The sequence below is a fragment of the Phragmites australis genome, chromosome 24 (genome assembly GCF_958298935.1).
Source record: "Phragmites australis chromosome 24, lpPhrAust1.1, whole genome shotgun sequence".
NCBI classification, from domain to species: domain Eukaryota; kingdom Viridiplantae; phylum Streptophyta; class Magnoliopsida; order Poales; family Poaceae; genus Phragmites; species Phragmites australis.
In genome coordinates, this window is record NC_084944.1 from 12,790,727 (window position 1) to 12,811,906 (window position 21,180).

General features: G+C 44.5%; 1 protein-coding gene across 5 annotated transcripts; it reads right to left on the minus strand.

The window, feature by feature from the left end:
* Positions 1 to 4,574: 4,574 nt before the first annotated feature.
* Positions 4,575 to 18,642, minus strand: LOC133907720 (NADPH-dependent diflavin oxidoreductase 1-like). Of its 5 annotated transcripts, none has more exons than XM_062349797.1 (21): positions 18,514 to 18,642; positions 17,258 to 17,326; positions 16,590 to 16,640; positions 16,397 to 16,492; positions 16,094 to 16,195; positions 13,399 to 13,611; positions 13,230 to 13,307; positions 13,036 to 13,140; positions 12,401 to 12,492; positions 12,046 to 12,218; positions 11,861 to 11,949; positions 8,891 to 8,965; positions 8,687 to 8,797; positions 8,191 to 8,325; positions 7,934 to 8,053; positions 7,596 to 7,812; positions 6,900 to 7,400; positions 5,838 to 5,978; positions 5,498 to 5,643; positions 5,236 to 5,355; positions 4,575 to 5,089 (listed from the first exon to the last, which is right to left on the minus strand). In XM_062349797.1, exons 1-18 carry the CDS (start codon positions 18,607 to 18,609, stop codon positions 5,959 to 5,961), a joined length of 2,343 nt encoding a protein of 780 aa, XP_062205781.1. In that variant the 5' UTR covers positions 18,610 to 18,642; the 3' UTR covers positions 4,575 to 5,089; positions 5,236 to 5,355; positions 5,498 to 5,643; positions 5,838 to 5,958. The 5 variants fall into 5 exon arrangements, with proteins under 5 accessions (XP_062205781.1, XP_062205780.1, XP_062205779.1 ...); XM_062349796.1 differs by having other exon boundaries at positions 5,203 to 5,355; XM_062349795.1 differs by lacking the exons at positions 4,575 to 5,089; positions 5,236 to 5,355; positions 5,498 to 5,643; positions 5,838 to 5,978 and having other exon boundaries at positions 6,745 to 7,400.
* Between the last annotated feature and the right edge of the window lie 2,538 nt (positions 18,643 to 21,180).

Consider the following 21,180-nt stretch of genomic DNA (forward strand, 5'->3'; position numbering starts at 1 on the left):
TGGAGGCTATCTTTCGCGTAGTCTCGCCGGAGATGGTCACCTCCCTTGCGAAGAAGACGGCGAAGGAGGCCTAGAACGCGATCAAGATGATTCACGTCAGCTCCGAGCGCTCTCGCAAGGCGACTGCCCAGAAGGTGAGGAAGGACTACGAGGCGATCTCCTTCCGTGATGGCAAGTCAATTGATGACTTCGCCATGCGCCTCACCGGGATCATCCACTAGCTGGAGGTACTCGGTGATCCGGTCGACGACGCCAAGGTCGTGGCCAAGTACCTGCGAGTTGTCCCCCCCAAGTTCACGCAGATCATGCTCTCCATCGAGACGCTCCTCGACATCTCAACGCTGATGATCGAGGAGGTCACAGGACGACTCAAAGTAGCGGAGGACCGCCTCGACCCGGACCAGGTGCTGCCATCGACATTCAATGGCAAACTGCTGCTCACAGAGGAGCAGTGGCTTGCACGCCAGAAGGGAAGGCGAACTAGCGAGGGGGGGGGGTCGTGGTCTGCCAAAGGCCGTGGTCTGCCAAAGGCGACGACAAGAATCGCCGCTCCCGTGGCTCGCGCAAGAAGGGCGCGGTTGATGGCAAGAATGCTGCCCACAACGACGACCGCGACACCTGCCACAATTGCAGGCGTACCATTCACTGGGCTCGTGATTGCCGCCAGCCCAAGCGCCATCAGGTGCACCTCGTGCTAGAGGACGACTACGAGCCTACGCTACTGATGGCGCAGGTCTGCGCGCTAAATGATGACACCGCACTGGTGTCAACAACAGTCCACCTCGATGAACCATGAGCGCAGGCGTTCCTCAGTGAGGTGGATGCTGGTGAACTCCAGGAGAGCTGGTACCTCGACACCGGCACCACCAGCCACATGACGGGCCGAAGCGACGTCTTCGCCAAACTTGATCGTGCGGTACAGGGAACCGTACTGTTTGGCGGCATGGTGCTGTTCGCCGAGAAGAACGGCGAACACAAGGCGCTCTCCGACATCTACTTCATCCCGCGCTTGAAGAACAGCATCATCAGCGTCGACCAACTCGATGAGTGTGGCTTGAAGGTAATGATCGAGGATGGCGTTCTGCGCATCTGAGATCACTGGCGTCATCTCATCGCCAAGGTGAACCGCGGGCGGAACCGGCTCTACATCCTACGCCTCAACATCGCACGCCCCATCTATCTCGCGGTGCAGCACAACGACGACTCGTGGCACTGGCACGCCCGCTATGGCCACATTAGCTTCGACGCGTTGCACCAGCTTGGTCGCCAGGACATGGTGCATGCTCTTCCACGGCTAGAACACGTGGAGCAGCTCTGCGACATTTGCGTCATGACGAAGCATCGCCAAGCCCCGTTCCTAGCCAAGGCAAAGTACCGTGCAGAGGGTGTCCTAGATCTCGTCCACGGCGACCTCTGTGGCCCTATCACGCCGGCGACGCCAGGCGGGCGCCACTATTTTTTGCTGTTGGTAGATGACGCTAGCCGCTACATGTGGCTGGCGCTTCTCACAGCAAAAAATGATGCTGCAGCGGCCATCATGAAGTTCCAGTCTGCTGCGGAGGTGGAGAGCGGGTACAAGCTCTGCATTCTACGCACGGACAATGGTGGCAAGTTCACCTCCGTTGAATTCGCGCGCCACTGCAAGGACCACGGCGTGCAGCGGCACTTCTCCGCGTCATACACGCTGCAGCAAAACGGCATGGTGGAGAGGAGGAACCAGACATCCTCGCCACCGCACGCGCCCTCCTGAAATAGCGGAAGATGCCCACTGAATTTTGGGGGGAGACTATGACCACGACTGTCTACCTCCTCAACCAGGCGCCGACGAAGAGTCTTGACGGCAAGACGCCATTTGAGGTGTGGCACGGGCGCAAGTCGGCGGTAAGCTACTTGCGTACATTCAGGTGTCTTGGTTATGTAAAGGATACACGACCAGGCCTGCGAAAGCTCGACGACCGAAGCACCCCGATGGTCTTCATCGACTATGAGGATGGCTCCTAGGCGTACCGCATGCTCGAGCCCGGGTCCCGGCGCGTCCACATCTCCCGCGACGTCGTTTTTGATGAGGACGCCGGCTAGGACTGGGAGGCGGTGCTGCAAGATGGTGGAACAGCTACACCTGACTTCCATGTGTAGGCAGTGGACAACTACATCCACCCAAGCGCGTTGGCTCCGTCCGCAGGCAGCGCAAAAGGTGCTTATCTTGCTGCGCCGGTGCCCACAGGGGTGATCTCATCACCCACACTCGTCTTCCCCGCAGAGGCAGCCCCCACATCCGCAGGGACGGATCCAGCGCCAACCTCGCCCGCTGGTGTGTCGTCCACGCCCACAGGGGCTTCTCCCGCGGCGGCTTCGCTCCTGGAGTTCGTCTCTCCTCCACCAAATGACTTCGACAGGCTGGATGCGTACCACGACTCCTCCCCTCTCCGTTACCATCGCATCGACGACGTGCTTGGAGGGGGAGAGGCACCAGGCTTTGCCAATCGCGTTGTCAATGGTGAGGAGCTGCTACTGGTCAGCGAGGAGGGAGAGCCGTGCTCCTTCGCTGAAGCAGAGCACGATCTAGCATCACAGGCGGCCATGCGCGAGGAGATGGACTCCATCAAGTAGAACAGGACATGGTCGCTGGTGGAGCTTCCTCATGGGCATCGACCTATTGGGCTGAAGTGGGTCTTCAAGCTCAAGAAGAACGAGGTAGGAGCAGTGATCAAGCACAAGGCTCGCCTCGTCGCCAAGGGCTATGTGCAGCAACCGGGCATTGACTTCGATGAGGTATTCGCATCCGTTGCTCGTCTTGAGTCTTTTCGGTTGCTGCTAGCTGTTGCTGCGCAAAATGGCTGGCCGGTGCATCACATAGATGTGAAGTCGGCTTTCCTCAACGGCGATTTGGGGGAGGAGGTGTATGTCGCGCAGCTGCCGGGCTTCGTCGTTGTCAGAGCAGAACAGAAGGTGTTGCACTTGCAGAAGGTGCTCTACGGGCTGTGGCAAGCGCCGCAAGCTTGGAACGAGAAGCTGCACACGACATTGCGAGCTCTCGGGTTTGAGCAGAGCCCACATGAGGCGGCGATGTACAGGCGTGGCCATGGCAACTCGCTGTTGCTCCTCGGGGTCTATGTGGATGACTTGATCATCATTGGATCAGTCGAGGCGGAGATCAACCGCTTCAAGAAGGAGATGAAGGCGAGGTTTAGGATGAGCGACCTTGGGTTGCTCTCCTTATACCTTGGCATCGAGGTGCAGTAGAGTAGCAGCGGGATCACGCTGTGCCAGACGCATTACGCTAAGTGCATCCTAAAGATGGCGGGGATGCAGGACTGCAACCCTGCGCACACCCCCATAGAGGAGTGGCTCAAGCTGAGCCGTGACAGCACGGCGGCGGAGGTGGACGTCACTCAGTACCGGAGGATCAGAGGAAGCCTCCGCTATCTTGTCCACACGCAGCCGGACCTTGCTTTCAGTGTGGGGTTCGTGAGTCGCTTCATGGAGCGGCCTACGGAGGAACACATGGCGGCAGTGAAGAGGATCCTACGCTATGTGGCTGGGACTTTAAGTCTCGGTTGCCACTACGGGAGGACAGCGGAGGCATGGCTTGTCGAGTACATCGACAGCGACCTCACCGGCGATGTTGACACAAGGAGGAGTACATCCAGCGGTTTGTTCTTCTACGGCAGCAGCTTGGTGAGTTGGCACGCTCTCAAGCAAAAGGTTGTGGCACTCTCGTCCTGTGAGGTGGAGTATGTTGCTGCCACTACTGTAGCCACACAGGCGGTGTGGTTGGCTCGACTGCTCAGCGACTTCAAGGGGAGGGACGCCGACACCGACGAGCTGAAGATTGACAACAAATCAGCCTTAGCGCTGATACAAAACCCTGTCTTCCATGAACGTAGCAAACACATCGATGTGCGCTACCACTTCATCAGGGAGTGCCAGGAAGATGGAAGGATTAATGCTGATTTCATCAGCACTAAGGACCAGCTCGTTGATATTCAAACGAAGGCACTTGGGCGAGTCAGATTCCATGAGCTTCATGCTAGGATTGGAATGGTCAACATCAATTCCAAGTCCACACACAAGGATTAGGGGGAGATTGTTAGCAATAAGCCTTGATGTGTGCAGATTTTCAGCTAGCAGATTAGGGAGAATAATAGCCAATTAAAGCGGTAATTGCTGTAGTTATTAGCTGTTTGAACTAGGGATTTCCAGCTTGCAAATTAGGGAGAATAATAGCCAATTAAAGTAGTAATTGTTGTAGTTATTAGCTGTTTGAACCAGGCCCTATTGTAATGGTCAGCAGTGTATAAATAGAGAAGAAAACAAAAAAGGTAGCAAGCCATTGCAGTACAAAAATACCATTGTTAGTGTACGTGTGTCTTGGGTGAGTTCCTGAGCTACCTGTGAGGCTGTAGACCTTTCATCCTCCTGGCGGATGTTTACACCCGTTAAGATCGAGGATCATAACAGAGGAGCAAATAATTCAGCAACCTAATACACAACATAGAGCAATATTTTATATGTAGAAAATTCCATAGAGACGAATTTTAAACTGTTATGCTCTTGGAGAGGATACATAATGGTTAGACTACTCAATTACTCATTTTAGCTCCCAATGGCTGACATAGTGATTCTGATTCAGCTTGTGCTATTTTGATTCCAAAAAATTGGACATACACATCTACTTATGTCCATAAGCCTGAATTTCAATCCAATGTCACAGTGATAGTTTGCCTCAAAACAAATCGCTATGGAACAGAAACTTCAGAGAAATAAGCTTTCAGTCAATCAATCTAACCATCCTAAATGAACTGCACAAGTTTTTGTCTTTATGAACCTTGTGCACAAGTTTCTCATCTCAAAGCGATGCTTACTCAGGTTTATCAGAATGACATCCTCATCCTGTTGTAGATTGTCGAATGCAACACAGCAAGCTCATCAACAAAGACAGGCTTCACTTACCAGGTTGAGAACCATCAGCAATAGCAAATGAAAGGGTTCTTATGTGATCTGCAACTACTCTGTAAGCCATGTCAACTTTGCCAACATCATCGGAACCTACTTTACCACAGTATGGTTGAATTCCATCGCCAGCCAACTGCATTAATAGATGCGTACGAAATTATTAATATATAGCTTGTACTACAGCCAATCAATATTTGGATGTGCATAAGCACAAAAGCAACTGCAAGTGTGCATATGTCGACATACTTGGTGGATGGCATCAAATATTGGCACGAATACATCTGTGTCATAATTGCTCATTTTATTCTGAAGGATAGAAGTTAAAAGTTCAAAGCCCAGCCCAGTGTCCACATGTTTTGCTGGCAAAGGTCTCAACGTACCATCTGCCTCCCTATTGAACTGGAAGTTAAGCCAATGTGTAAGTACATAGAAAGAATAAATAAGGAAAGATAAAATGTGCAAACGAGCACAATAGCTGTCCATGTACTAAAATTAGGCTTAACTATTTAAACAAAAGAAGATATAGAAATAGCATACTGACCTGAATGAGCACAAGATTCCATATCTCAATACATGTAGGGTCATCATTGTTCACCAATGAAGTAGCATCACGGTTGCCAATACGATCAAAATGAATTTCAGTACAGGGTCCCATGGACCAGTGTCACCCATCTCCCAAAAGTTGTCCTGTTCAAACAATGCATGTAAACTGTTCGTTACGAACCAAATAAAAAAAGGATATTTACACAATATAATATAATCAAATAAACAAGTGGCATGGAAAAACTGGCCCAGAGAAAACGGGGGAGGTGAAATGAAAATAACATGTAGTCCAACATTGGCAGGAGCTTTGATCAACAAACCCAGCACATGCACTATACCTTGCACCCAAAAGGAAGAACCTTTTCTTTCGGTAGATATTTCAACCATATGTTCTTCGACTCGGTATCAGCAGCAAGACCAGATTTCTCATCACCGCCAAAGTATGTGGCAAAAATTCTGTCAGAAGGCAATTTGTACACCTGCGAATTAATGAAATAGCAATCAGTAGGTATAAGCCATTGATGTCTCACTGACATGTGGGCCCATGTCAGCCTCACAATGAGTGACATGATTATGCGGTTATTCAGTGGCATATCGTGAATTTATCAATACACAACATACAGGTTTTAAACTAGAACAAAATTGATTGCATTATGCGGTTACTTAGTAGCATATCATGGATTTGTCGAAACACAACAATACAGGTTTCAAACTAGACATTTCCACAATTAGCAGTTAAACACCAGAGCCACAATATCTTTCAAATATAGTCCTACCTCAAACCTATGACATCTTTTTTCATCCTTCTAAGGTTGAAATGGAAGCACTAGCTCAAAATCATCAAATACAGCACCTACAACACCCCCCCCCCCCCCCCGGGGCCTTCCTGTAAAAAATCACTAATTTTACCACAGGGTTTATATAGAATCCACTACATCACCAAAGCGGTTTAACTTTACAGGATTACACGTAGATTCCATCACGATAAACAACAACAGCAGCAGCGTTTGTCCGAAACAATTAGTGATTTTTTATGTCTTTATGAACCTTGTGCACAAGTTACTTATCTCAAAGCGATGCTTACTCAGGTTTATCAGAATGACATCCTCATCCTGTTGTAGATTGTCGAATGCAACACAGCAAGCTCATCAACTTAGACAGGCTTCACTTACCAGGCTGAGAAACTTGTCTGAGCCCATTCCAGGGTCATAACAACTAAGGCAATCAACAATGACAGGAAAAAAATTGCAAAAACATACTTCTTACATGTTCAACATCATTGTACACTTATTCTTCAGTTCCATACCCCATAAATAATTGTGGAAACTTGATACTTCATAGTAATGCATACATGTCCTGTTTGACTCACGATTATGACCAAGTTTCAATTATAAATTTACCAGCCCTTTTCAGTTCCCTGAGCCATCCTGAACCAGCCTGTTTTGGAACACCACCCTCTTGGCAGATAACTTCTTCTAATGCAGCTGTAACATCAGCAGGCATTTTGGTAGAAGACCCGGCAACGTATATTGCAACATCAGAGCATAATATGTTCCACACTCTTGCACTCTGCTCCTTTATTTTGTCTTGTACATAGATCTTTTCTGGTTGATCCCTAGAAAAAGCAACAAAGAAACCACCACCCTTTTTCAGGGATAGCACCCCCTGGTTTTGAGCATGATTTAACCAGAAGTCCTTGTACAGAAAATCACTATCTTGATTTCTACAACCAAAGAAGAATAGAATAGGAGCAGTTGGTTCTGCCACACTCTGTGCAGCCCTTTCCTCTACAAATGCACGGAATGGTGCGCATCCTGTTCCTGGTCCAATAAGCAGGAGAGGAATCGATGGAAGTGGACGAGGTAGGGATCCTCGGTGTATCCAACATGGTATAAGATTCTCTGCAAGTAAGCACACTGTGAGAGAGGGTTGAAGGTTGCTTTGCTCGTGGGGTTGAGTGGGTGCATGTGCTAAGTTAAAATGAAGAGTACATTATTATTATTCTAGCAGTAGGAGTGCCATACAGGAAAAGAACACGAGGAAGACAACACAACACAGAGAGGTTTCGAACCGTAACTAAAAGAAGCAATGCACACCTTCATTTGGACTGAGCCCTGCCAGCCATGTAGAGCAGAGACCATGCCGTGTCCTCTTAAAAGGAGTAAGCCATGATACAATACTAACAGTCAAGTGTATCTGATTTGGTTGGGCCAATGGGGATGATGATATGGAAAAGCCTCTTTTCTTTAATGGAGGCGTTAGTTGCACCAACCATTCAAAAGGCATTTGCACCGAGGGAAAATCCTCCAATACCTAAAACCAGTAGAAATCCATGTCACTATTGAACAAAAAAAAATGTCAAAGGACAATGGCATGCTAAGGTATCTACTGCAAGAACATTATTATGAAAATCTATGGTAAAGACATTACTTACTTCTAGAACAGTCCGGTTCTCCTTTTGATTGTACTGGTAGAGGTCATCTCTTCCTTCAGGAGAAGCAAAATACTGAAGCCTTTCCTTTTCATGTTTAGCTGTTGCAAAATAGCTCATGATCTACAAAACAACATTGGAGTTGTGAGAGCATCGAGGTGGCATATTGGTCATAGACATCAGGATATCAGAGGCATTGATAATATATCAAACTACAAAATTTCTGTATGAGATGAAGCATTCAGGGTAATTGCTCTTGCCTCAAAGAAATATCGCCGAGGGGAAGCTGATGCGACATCCATTGTCAAAGCAACAAAGGTCTTTAGCTTGATGCGATCCATCAAACAGTTCACAAGCGAACCTTTGGGAACGTTGACCCCGCCCTTTGCTCGAATCTGGGCACACAAAAATTATGTCTCCTCTTTGGTTAGCTTGGTAACTGCAATAGGTTCACTGGTTGAGAAGATATAACATATAAGAAGCACAACTACCTGTAGATGTATCCCTTTTAATGGATAAACTCAAGAACCATGCATTTGAGAAAGAAAAATGGGTGGATTGTCTAAACCATGATAAATTGCTTGCTACTAAAGCAAAAATCCTGTTCAGATATTTGATTTTGCAACAAATAATGTGCATATAGCTAGTAATGTGGGCCGCAAAAGTGTTGAGAAACTAAAGTTGCCTCAGTGGCAGAGAAAAGCACAAAGATACAAAAAAGCTAAATCCACAAGACAACAAAACAGATCCACATACCGTTATGTAACAATCTGGATCCAAGTTACAGCGTTTAATGAAAGCATCAACAGTTGATGAATTCTGTCTTGGTAGAATTTCTAGAGCATCACCGACTTGATAACTGATGGCCTAACATGACAAAAAAGAAACAATCTTTCAATCTCTTCATGCGTTCACAAGATGATTGCAAGCGAATATCATCATATGGAACAAAGAACATACAGAGCACGGATCTTCCAATTCAAAGTGGCGGACATCTCTTTCAGAGTCCTCCTTAGTCAAACGTTGGTTTGTTACCTAAAAAGGTTAGCAATATCATCAAGTGAAACTAAGCAAATAAAAATGAATCTACTAAATTACAACACAATTGTTGCATCATCAATTTATTTTAGTCACAACACAAATGGAGCATTCCCACAATGAACCATTACTATCCCTGACCTGTTGTTTGTTATACTACAGTCCCAGCTATTATTCAGTATTTTCACTACAGTCCCAGCTATTATTTAGGAATTCATTGAGGTTAGACTTTCTTTGAGAATGGTGAACATCTGCCTGTGCCAACTGAACCTACTGAGCAAAACAGCATCACAATCATGACATAAAAATGCAAGTTGAGCAGGATCATGCATAGTTAGTGGCAAGCTTCTCACGATAGAGTTGACTATTTAGGTGTCTACAGAAGAAGCAACTGTGCATCAACCGTGCTATACAGGCTACCTTGCCTTGCAATCAAAGCTTGTATATGGTGGATATTTGCCCAGTGAAAAGAAAATGGCAAAAATAAGCTAAGGTCATGTTTGTTTCCTGTTTCTACTCAGAAGCCAGAAAAAATGGGTTTCTGGAGAAGTCAAAAAGCCTGTTTCTGAGGAAAATGAACTAAAACTGAGAAGTTCGCTAAGAAACACTTTTCTGATAAGTTATGTGCTAAGAAGCCAAAAAATTATTGTAGAAGCTAACAGCCTATTTCTAAAAACCAAAAGTATAGCTTTTCAAAAAAGAAACAAATAGGCCCTAAATCCAGCATTAGGTGTTGCACCAGTCAACAGAAAATGTACTGTGCATCGGCTTATGATACATGATACTATTTTATCGCAAGGTCAGTACAAAATAGCCTACTAAACTACTAAACTGTAGGTTAGGAAATCTACTTCTATACAAATCAGTTCAAACCCTTTCAACTACTGATGGATAAGATGTGTACAGCAGATGAAAGTTTATGAGGATGTCATGGGCAAGAGTTAAGTCCAGATTGAGATATGTTAGGAGAGTCGGATTAGGAGAAGTAAGCAAGTTGGATTCGGTTGATTGAGTTAGAATTGGCATGAAGGAATAAACGAGTTGTAATCAGGGACGACTCGAGATGGAGTCTATTTAGGACTAGTGTCCTAGTAGGTTTAGATTCGATCAAGCTCTATATATAACGATCAGCTACCCCCTCAGGGAATCAATGAAGCAAGAAGAATTAATCGAGTCTCCTCTAATATTCTCTCTCATCTATAATCTAATATCTCATCCCTAGCAGCTGACGCCGCCCGGCTATCCTCCCGGCAGATGTTTACCACCGTTATGATCTAGGATCATAACTAGCCCATGGCTTCTGGTGCTGAGAACGATCTATTCCAAGCACTTCTTTCCGAACAGGATATGGTGTTGAGCAAGAAATTCCCAAATGGCTTCACCATTGTCAACAACACTCTGGCCGACATCAAACAGTAGCTCAGCGAATTTCGATGATGGAACAACGCTTATTGACCGTTGTCAATCAACCACCAGTGCTACACAGCAGCATGACTTCCACTGGGCCGACGCCTTCATCGGCGACAATCATCAACCGTCTGGCATCCTGCAAAGTGGTACGTTATCCATTGCAGCGGCTCCTTCACCGGTTGCAACCCTACCAGCAGTCACCGCCATGCCAAGCCCGCCTCCTCCATTGCTGGCCGCCTCCTCTATTCCAAGCACTTCTTGTCGAACAGGATATGGTGTTGAGAAAGAAATTCCCAGATGGCTTCACCATTGTCAACAACACCCTGGCCGACATCAAGCAATAGCTCGGCGAATTTCGATGATGGAACAACGCTTATTGACCATTGTTAATCAACCACCAGTGCTACACAGTAGCATGACTTCCAGTGTGTCGACGCCTTCATTGGCGACAACCATCAACACGTCTAGCATCCTGCAAAGTGGTACGTTATCCATTGCAGCGGCTCCTTCACCGGCTGCAACCCTACTAGCAGTCACCACCATGCCAAGTCTGCCTCCTCCATTGCCGCCCGCCACAAACATCCACCAACTCCAACGTCATCTTCATGAACGTGGGGCTGACCAAAGTGCTGCACAACGGCATCGTCATGAACGTGGGAGCAACGTCCAATTCCAACGTCGTCTTCCATGGGATGGCAAAGGCATGCATCAGGCACGTCAAGGAGGCTCAGAGTTCAGTGTCTATCAACAGCTACCACGTGAACGTCCTCGTCTGTTCAAGATACGGATGTCATGTATGTATTGCCCTACACCTTCCATTGTGTCATGCTGGCGCTACAACCGTTCGTTAACATAGGGATTTCAAGGGCTGCAACTATGGCCACCACCCTGCAACTCGAGGATGAGCTGCTCAAAAAGAGCGATGTCATGTACGAGAGTTAAGTAAGATAGGAGATAAATTAGGTTAGATAAATTAGGAAGGAAATAAATTAAAATGAGAAGTCAAGTCCAAATTGAGATATGTTAGGAGAGTCGAATTAGGGGAAGTAAGCAAATTGGATTCGATTAGAATTGAGTTAGAATTGGCATGAAAGAACAAACAAGTTGCAATCAAGATGGACTCGAGATGGAGCCTGTTTAGGACTCAAGTCCTAGTAGGTTTAGATTCAGCCAAGCTCTATATATATAAGGAGCAGCCGCCCCCTCAGGGAATCAATCGAGCAAGAAGAATTAATCTAGCCTCATCTAATATTATAAGTCTCTCTCATCTATAGTCTAATCTCTCGTCCCTAGCAGCTGACGCCGCCCGGTTATCCTCCCGGCGGATGTTTACACCTGTTAAGATCTAGGATCATAGCAGAGGAGCAAATAATTCAGCAACCTAATACACACCATAGAGCAATATTTTATATGTAAATGCAGAAAATTCCATAGAGACGAATGTTTAAACTGTTATGCTCTTGGAGAGGATACAGAACATACCATCCGTAACATGTATGGTGGCTCTCTGTCATTATGGAACTTTAGAGCAGGGGACATTGAGCGTGCTCTATCAATTAATCTCTTGGAGTCTGGTGAATAGATGATAGATAGAATCTTTTAGAAGAAATATTAGATGAACTGTTTACAGAATGCTGGTAATCATTATCAAGATTGAGACCTCACACCTGAAATGCTGGTATCTTGTGGAGCCGAGTAATAGATGACTTCGATCTTTGCATCCCCCAACATATTCAAATTAGGATGAATGATATCTGATATTCTTGGTAACAATGACACATTTGTTTGATTCAGTGATTTCCACAAAGACTGCAACCACGGATCTAGAGCTCCTTCATATCTGGTATACAATAACAAAATAATCCCTTAGTAACTTTGACAAATTGCTTTCCAACCCGAAGAAAAACAAAAGATAATGCTTAAATTTAACCAAAAAAACATATGGCATTTGACTTCTCCAAAGCTTTCGTATGAATATAGGAACAATAGCAAATGAACAAACGGTTGATATTAAAATCATACCCTGCAGGATGTTGATCATCTCCCAAGCCTTTCTCTATGATTCGTTTTGCACCAAGATCTAAAAGCCTTTGATCGAGCTTCTTTGCAGGAAACTGCAGTGCAAACACAAAAGTGAATAGGAAAACAGAAGCAAGAAGCATATACGATTTTGCAAACCATAATAGTCATGATTTGTGAGTAACAGAGGACAACCTACTAGCCGAGATTTTCTTGAAAAAATAATGAGCACAAAAAAGATGGCACTACAGCTGAGATAGTAATATAACTCTAGCAAGCTTTGCAATGTTTGCTCAATCTGCTATAGTAACTCAAAAGAGCTTTAATTGATGATACAATTGCAAGTTACAAGCATTCACCATAGCAGAGCGCCAATAGTAAGGCACAAACAAGTTATCTCCCCCCAAATCATCCTTCGCAACTGCCCCCAAAACAAACGATGAGTGTTGCTATAACCACATACCTTTTTCTAGCCCTGCGCACCGTCATGTGTTGCTAGAACATTGGAATGTTATATCCACAATTAATTCCCAAAACTAGTGAACTACAGATCATTTCAACAAATCACCTCACATTATTGTATTAAAAGCAGCACATAGCGCAATAGCAGGTTATAAAATCCTAGTCAGAAGACTCACATTGTACTTCTGGTAGCCTGAATCGCCAAGCCCAAACACGGCATAATGTAACCCTTCCAGCCACCGCGCACCCAGATGCTTCGGGAGAAGGTATTTCCAAAAACCCTCCACGTGCGAAACCCAAACCAAAATTGTAATTATCAAATCAATAGTCTAAAAACTCCTCAACAAAAAAGGCATTTCAATGTCCCTACCTTCATGGAATCTGGGGGATCGCCCTGCCCCATGGTGGACACGACGAAGACCACGAAACATTTGCCTGGCAAGCAACTCTGCACAATCAAGTAGAAGCGGCAAGTGATATTCACATAATGTCAAACGGGAAGGGTCATGAGGGTGGATTTTTTAGGGTTCGGATCTTACAGGATCAAATCTGTCCATGGAGAGGACGTCGACGGTCGGACAGCCACCACGCTCAGCCTCTCGGCCTACACGTTCGGCAACGTCCATGGAGTTACCGGTTTGCGATGCGTAGAGTATGACGAGGCGGCCGCTCGCCGCTGGCAGCGGTGATGGCGGGGACGATGGGGGTGCCATGGAGAGGTGGGACCGTGAGAGGGGCAAAAGGAGTCTGGCCTGCATGTTCCATGTCCAGTTCATCTAGTGTACAGGCATAAATCCTCTTTGACAACTTGACATAGATGCGAGCTTAGTATATATTTTTTCCATCTAGTTCTATTGTGACAACTTGAACAAGGATAGACCACTCCAAATTTATCAACATTAGAAACATGTTTAAAAGCATGACCGGAGAAAGCATATGTATTGCTCACCCACTCTAGGGAATGACTACCATTATCATCCCATGCAATGCGTACACCCAACTACAGTCTTGTACTGACATGATTAATGTGACAAGAAAAACTAAAACAAAAAAAAAAAACGTCTAGACAGATTAACAAGATGTATACTATGATTAATGACGCCTCACTTTTGGCAAAGTATCCATTAAAAACAAGTCTAATAGGTTCCTGGGACAAGAAGGGAGGCAAGAGATTAACAATGATGTATAAATTAACAATAATCTGTATTACGATTATAGCACATGCATAACATTTTTTATAATGCGAAGTCCGACTTAACAATCACCCAAAGCACGACCCATCCCAAGCTATGTAGTTTAGGTACCTGACTACCGGAACCACCAAACATGCTTGATAGTGCATAAAAGAAGAAAAAAAAAACTGAGAGAACTATGTTACTTGCCTAAAACAATAGCCTATAACCTATCAAAAAACTATGTCCTATGAGCGTTGGTGCGTTATTATTTCCATGGCTAGAGCCTAGTAGTCCTTTCAGTCAGGGCCTAGTTTATGCCTCATATGTCTTTTGTAAATCGACTTCGAAAGTTTTCCAGATCAATTATAAATCCTCAAGAATCGATCTAAGAGTTTGTCGAAATTGGATGGAAAGTTTTTACAGGTCGATTTGGAGGTTTTCGAGTAGAAAGTTTTTATGAAATCATTTGAAAGTTTTTTGTAAATTGACTAGGTACCTGACCACCGGAACCACCAAACTTGCATGACAGTGCATAAAAGAAGAAAAAAACTGAGAGAACTATGTTACTTGCCTAAAACAATAACCTATAACCTATCAAAAAACTGTCCTATTAGCGTTGGTGTGTTATTATTTCCATGGCTAGAGCCTAGGAGTCCATTCAGTCAGGGCCTAGTTTATGCCTCATATGTCTTCTGTAAATCGATTTCGAAAGTTTCCCAGATCGATTATAAATCCTCAAGAATCGATCTAAAAGTTTGTTGAAATTGGATGGAAAGTTTTTGCCGGTCGATTTGGGGGTTTTCGAGTCGAAAGTTTTTATGAAATCATTTGAAAGTTTTTTTGAAATCGACTAGGTAGTTTTACTGAGCCAATTTGAAAGCTCAGTTCACCGAATTTGGGGTTAGAATGAGAGGAGGAAGAAGGTAGTTTGGTGGTTTGGCCGTTCGGGTGAGTGCGTGAGGCAGAACAAGGTGAAAGCGGAGGGATCTACTGCAGTACGAAGTTGGATTAGCGCCTTGCTAAATTCTTTTGGGCGCGCATTGCTACTCTGACCGAGAGATTGCGCGCTGTGTAACGAAAGAAAAAGATGCTCCAAACATTTATTTGCAAGGACCCAGGATTTCCAAAACCAAAACAGGCTTCAAAACTAAACCATGGCCAGCTCTGATTTATAACAGGCTACCAGCAGCAGTCACCTGCCTGATCGTAACCTCAGAATTTTGAATCTGAAGCGGCAAATTCAGTAGTATGAGCAACCTTGAGGATCTATAGAGGCAAGGTTCAACATCCCAACCCCACATTATGCTTCCAATCTCAAAGGAAACTGGAGACAGCACCAACTTGATGCTTCAAATGGAGGCATGATGTACATAAAAGAGTTTAAAAGAAAAAAGAAATCCTGAGATATCAGGGCAATGGTTCGGCGAATCAGAATAGGTCCTAAAACCACACCATAGATGGCTCCAAACTTTTGATGGTTACAAGCCAAACTGCTTGAAAATGCTAATTGAAACTTCAAAGTTGAATTTGCCAGCCAGATGAGAAAGGGTCAAAACGGTAACAACCAATCTAAACAAGATGAATACAGACAAAATTTATGTTTGAAACTTTAAATTTTCAGTTTGTATTTTCCACATGGGTAGCATGTGAAATCCTGGAACTAGTTTTCTAAACCCTTAAAAGAGCTAATATAGGTTCTTGGGATGAATTACAAAACCAATACCACATACCAGATTTGAACTCTATCAAAATTGCATTGTTCACAATGTGTTGTACCTGACCACCCTGTTAAGCTTGTACTCTCCAACACAAGGCCAAAGTTCTCATCACCAGATGTGGTAGCTATGTATTCTGAGCCAGTATAGATAGCCTTGACCACACTCCCATGTTCCTGCAAAATCTTAATGGAAAGACAAGAATAGAATAATAAATAATAGTCACCAAACCTAATAACCATTGTTCAAAATATTAAAAATGCAGGAACAGCCAGAAGTCGAGTGTACCTAATAAGTCGTAAAACTGCAACAATAACACCAAAAAATAAGAACAGTAGTCTAACCTTGGGCCACATGAACTTCGGGCTATCGTCTGTGCTAGCAAGCCCCTGGTTGCGCAGCTGTGCTGTAGCATTGGCGTCCATAACAATAAAATTCCCACCAGCCTGCCAAAAGAAACATATAAATCAATTAAGTAAAATTACGAACAAAGGCCCCCAACTGACTGAAACATCAGGTGCATATTACAGATATTTAGGGAACATGTGGTCATCAAATGAAAAAAATAAACGGGAAGAATAGTTGGATGGCATATACAAGAAACTCTTCAGGATTAACTTCAACACTCGGCATAAATGAAAAATAACCGTGTTGTGAGCATTCCTAGCTTTTTGCCTCGCTTCTTCCATAGAATCATTAAAACCATCCTTGTCAACGGTCAGCCCATAGTCAATTGCCATGACCTACACAATGGAAAATAATAACAATACAAGGTTAACAGATAATAAAGGTTTACTTGAATTTGCTGATCAAAACATGACAACAAAATGTGAAACTAACCTCAGTCAAATCAATTGGGTAACCGTAGGTGTCCCACAGAACAAATGCATCCTGAATGAACAAATTAATTATTTCAGTATACCAAAAAGAAAAGCAACATCAATTTGTGTAGTTCAGTAGGGCTGTCAATGTAATATGACTGTATCATCTAGGTGAGTTAGGATTGGTTTGTTATTTAGATATAAGATTAGATTGAGTTGTTTCCTTGCTTTTAAAGTTAGGTTTCTTAAGGATCAGGTCATTCCATCTATATAGGATCAGGTCATTCCATCTATATAAGTCTTTCTTAAGGATCAGGTCATTCCATTTATATAAGTCGGGGATGTATCTCTTTTCGTTAAGCAAGAAGAATTTTAATCTAGTCTCCCATCTCTAACCCTACCACTGTGGTGCAGCTGCCACTCACGTTGCTTGGATTAAACTGTTTAGGGCCATCTAAACCTACTACATGACACCGGAGGTGGTAAAATAGAGCACACGCGGCCTACCCTCTGACCTCAAGACCTTACCCAACCTAGCCACATGACAAATTACTTAAGAACAAGGAACAAACATCTTCCAGAGAAAAAGAAGAAGAAATAAGTAACACAGTGAAATCAAAAACCAACATCTTCCGGAGAAAACAGAAACAGGTAACTTAATGAGATTCAAAAACCAGAAACACTTGCCTGCCCACTAAGTAAGGTACCCCCATTCTCCTTAACAGCATCTGCAGCTTTCTTAAACTTCTCATAACCCTGCAAAATAAACCAGCATCGCAAGTGTTAATTGGGCCAAGTAGAGGGGGAGAAAAAAAGAACAGAACTTTGGTAGTTGCAAAGAAATAATAAACTAGATACTTTTTAGTCGTAAGTTTTTGTTCTCTGCTTTTATAAAGAGATGCAGCATGTTTCCTGTATATGGCTCAGCCTGGCCCGTGGGATGATAGAAGGTATTTGATTGCCTGCATGACACCTTGGCCTGACTCCCAGGATTCAAAAGGAGCATCTCAGCCAGGCTGAGCAGAAACGTGGAATTTGGGCATTTATGGAGAGCCAGGCTTGTTGGATGCAAGCAGGTGCTTAGCTAATGATGACACTAGTATGTGATTAATGTGTATTAAGTGATATTAATGTATTTCAAAGAATATCAAGGCTTAATAAGATAAACTAATGACTATAAAAGTATAGTTACGAAAAATGAATATCATGGTAACGCTCATTTGTCCACTTTTATCTCATGCAACATATCTTCATGCAGGCATCCAAACACCATCTGTGGTTAGCCAGACATACATGCAATCAAACAAAGTGCCGTTGCATGGACGCAGTCTGGCTGAGGTGAGCGTGGCTCACAGAAACATGCCAGGCTAGAGCGTGCTGGCAACTAAACAGACCCATTGTGAGTTCATCTTATAAGAACTGTAATTAATATGATGATAAGAGACTAGAAATTGAATCATGGACGTCAAATTGAATTTTGGATGGTACAACTGCAAACCAAGCAAATTGAATTGCCTATGGCAGTGGCAAGGTGAGCAATTGTCGAATGTGGTTGAACTATGTCGTTTAAATTGAATTTTATTCTCCAGGATTGCAATTATTATCCAACTTGAGACACGTGTTCCCCCATAACAAGATTACCTAATCCCACTTAGTGCACTATATTATTCTATATTACCTCCTTTAGCAGTATTGCACAAGTGAAACTGAACTATTGAAGGTGAAAGAAAATAAGAATAGTTAGTGGCCACAAACGTCCAGCAAGAAAACGTATCGAGGCTTTTTTCCAAAAATAAAACTAAGATACTAAGTGAATAGTGCACATTCAGAGGGACGAAGTGTGCAAACATTAATCTGCCATGAGCAAAGGCTAATATCCAGTGTCAATGAACTTGCCTAAACAGATACTATAGTTAAACAATCCTTCTGGAAACTAATAATACCTTTGCTAGAGTGTTCTCGAAGCTTTCTTCTTCATCTCTAATTATATCTTGGATCTTCTTTTCGTTGTCTTTCAGCTCAGGAAACACATCACCCATCACTTGGGCAAAAACACTTAAAAAAAACGTAACAATCCTTCCTCCCACCTCAACGTTTTCTTCCGCTCTCAATCCGCTCTCAACTTTTTAACGCCCCCTTCCTTTTATTTCGCTCTACCACCCTCAAATGCGCAGCCGACTCCTCTGCCTGCCGCCGGCGGCCGGCGATCAGGGAGGGTAAGCTGGCAGAGGCGTCCCGCTCAGTGAATCCTCTGCCTGCGGCCGGCGGCCTCACAACGTCCTCCTGCTGCGAACCCCTCTACCGCCGCCGGTCTCCACCTCCCGGTATCACCATTCTGGCGCCACTGCGCCTTCGGAGATCCCCGCCGACGTGCATCCGAAGCCTCTCGCCTTCTTCCTTCCCTTTCCCCTCTTGGTGGTCAAGTTCCTCTTGGTTCCCCTGCCCGGCGGCCCGTTCGTCTCGAAGCCTCGCGCCAGCGTAGATCCCTCTGCGTACTTTCACGGAAGCAAATCACGCCGCCTCTTCTGTACGGGCGCGGAGTGGCGATCCGTCTAGGCCTTCTTGTGTGATTAAGCGATCATAGAGGAATTCAGGTCTATCTCTCTCTCGGCAGCTTTTCTAGAATCAAGCTGGAAATCTAATTAGGCAATCTTGTGTGATCTCGTGGTTGTAGTACTGCTTACAGATTTTTGATCATTCCTGATAGAAATTTTTGCCCATCTTGTGTGATTAGGCAATCTAATTAGGCAAACTGATCATTCCTGATAGAAATTTCAGAAGCAAATCACGCCACCTCCTCAGAACATATTCTCTTCCCTCATTTCCTACAAAAGAGCTCATATTACAAAGAAAGAAATACCATTCTGCAATACAAATGAAGCCCTGGAAGCATAATAAAAAGTAAGAAAAAGAAAAACAGTTACATGGTTCGCATCAGATAATTTTCAGTCCTGCAACATCCTCAGTATAAATTATGTTTACCCAGATGGTGGATCCACCCAATAAAATCCAAATAAAAGCATCAAACAATAACAGATATTGCACGTGTATAATGATTTTGCGCATATTCCCACCATGACGTCTAAATTTTTTTAACGCTTTTTTAACAGAACAAATTTTGTGTGCTTGAAAACTATGTGCGTGCAAAGTGCAGTACTACTTTGCAGCTGCACATCCAACTAAGTGGTAAATTCCACCATACACACAATCAGCCATTAAGTCATAACTTATTCATTTCATTTTATTGTATAGGCCAATCTAGGCTTTTCAATGTTGTCTAGCATCTAGTCATGCACTTTCAAGATCTGCCCTACTCACTCCATCACTACCCTTCATTTAATATTTTAAATAATGTTAAATTGGTACTGCATACACATTAAAGCCTGTGACTTAAGCTAGAACAAATAATCATACAAAAACAAAAGTGATATTTTCTTATTCTACTGGTGACGAATAATGCAGTTTTTTCTCACAACAGCAAGATTGAATCTCAGATTCCCAAACTCTCGTCCGGCTTGATCGTGTGTTTTGCACGGTTGATCGGGAGGACCTTTTTCCGGAGTGTCTTTTACAGAGCTCCGCCACCGGGGTTTCAGATCATTGCCCTTTGTTCCTGGGCCTGAGGGATAATTTCAAGGGCAAAGCTCGCTTTCGTTTTGAAAGTTTTTGGCTGTCTATTGAGGGGTTCCAGGATGCTGTCGCTTTGGCTTGGTCGCAGCCTGTAAATGCTGTCTGCCCCGTCCACCACCTAGCTCTGAAGCTTGTTGCCCTTGCCCGAGGTTTGCAAGCGTGGAGTCAGAAAAGGATTGGCCATGTGAATTCTCAACTCGACCTGTCGCGGGAGCTTCTACACCGCCTAGAAATCGCGCAGGACAATCGGCCTCTGTCCCCTCCCGAAGAATGGCTACGCCAACGGCTTAAGAAGCATTGCCTCGCACTGGCCTCCTTGCAGCGCACGATTGCTCGTTCCAGGTCGCGTATCTCTTGGTTGCAAGACGGGGATGTCAACACTTCTTTCTTCCATCTGCACGCTAGATATCGGAAGCGGAAGAATTTCGTGGCTTCTCTCAAGGTCGACGACCGCCTCCTGACTTCCCACCAAGACAAGGCTCAGGTGGTTTGAGACTTCTTCAACGACCTGTTTGGAGCCCCTCTCCCTCGGCAGACAACCCTAAACCTCCAGGCCTTCCACGCTTCTTCCTTTGAGCTTGATGCCTTAGACCTGGAATTCACTGAAGATGAGGTCTGGCAGACCATCAAGCACTTGCCATCGGATAAGGCTCCTAGCCCGGATGGATTTACAGGTCGTTTCTATAGAGAGTGTTGGCCTTTGATCAAGGGGGATATCTTAGATGCAATGCATGCATTGCATGGCGGTGACGGCAGAAAGCTCCATCTTGTGAACTCTACCTTCCTGGTATTGATTCCCAAGGTGTCGGATGCTGAACAGGTCCGAGACTTTAGGCCTATTAGTCTTGTCCATAGCTTTCCTAAGCTAGTCACCAAGGTCTTGGCTAATAGACTTGCGCCGAGATTCTCATCTATGGTGTCGGTGAATCAAAGCGCATTCATCAAGGGGCGATGCATCCATGATAACTTCCTTCTTGTTC

Coding starts and splice junctions, on each gene's coding strand:
- LOC133907720 (XM_062349795.1), bottom strand. CDS start 18,609: ATGGGTGATGTGTTTCCTGAGCTGAAAGACAACGAAAAGAAGATCCAA. Junction 13,141..13,229: donor ATCCCCCAGATTCCATGAAG/GTAGGGACATTG, acceptor TCGCACGTGGAG/GGTTTTTGGAAATACCTTCT. Junction 11,950..12,045: donor ACAAGATACCAGCATTTCAG/GTGTGAGGTCTC, acceptor TCTATTCACCAG/ACTCCAAGAGATTAATTGAT.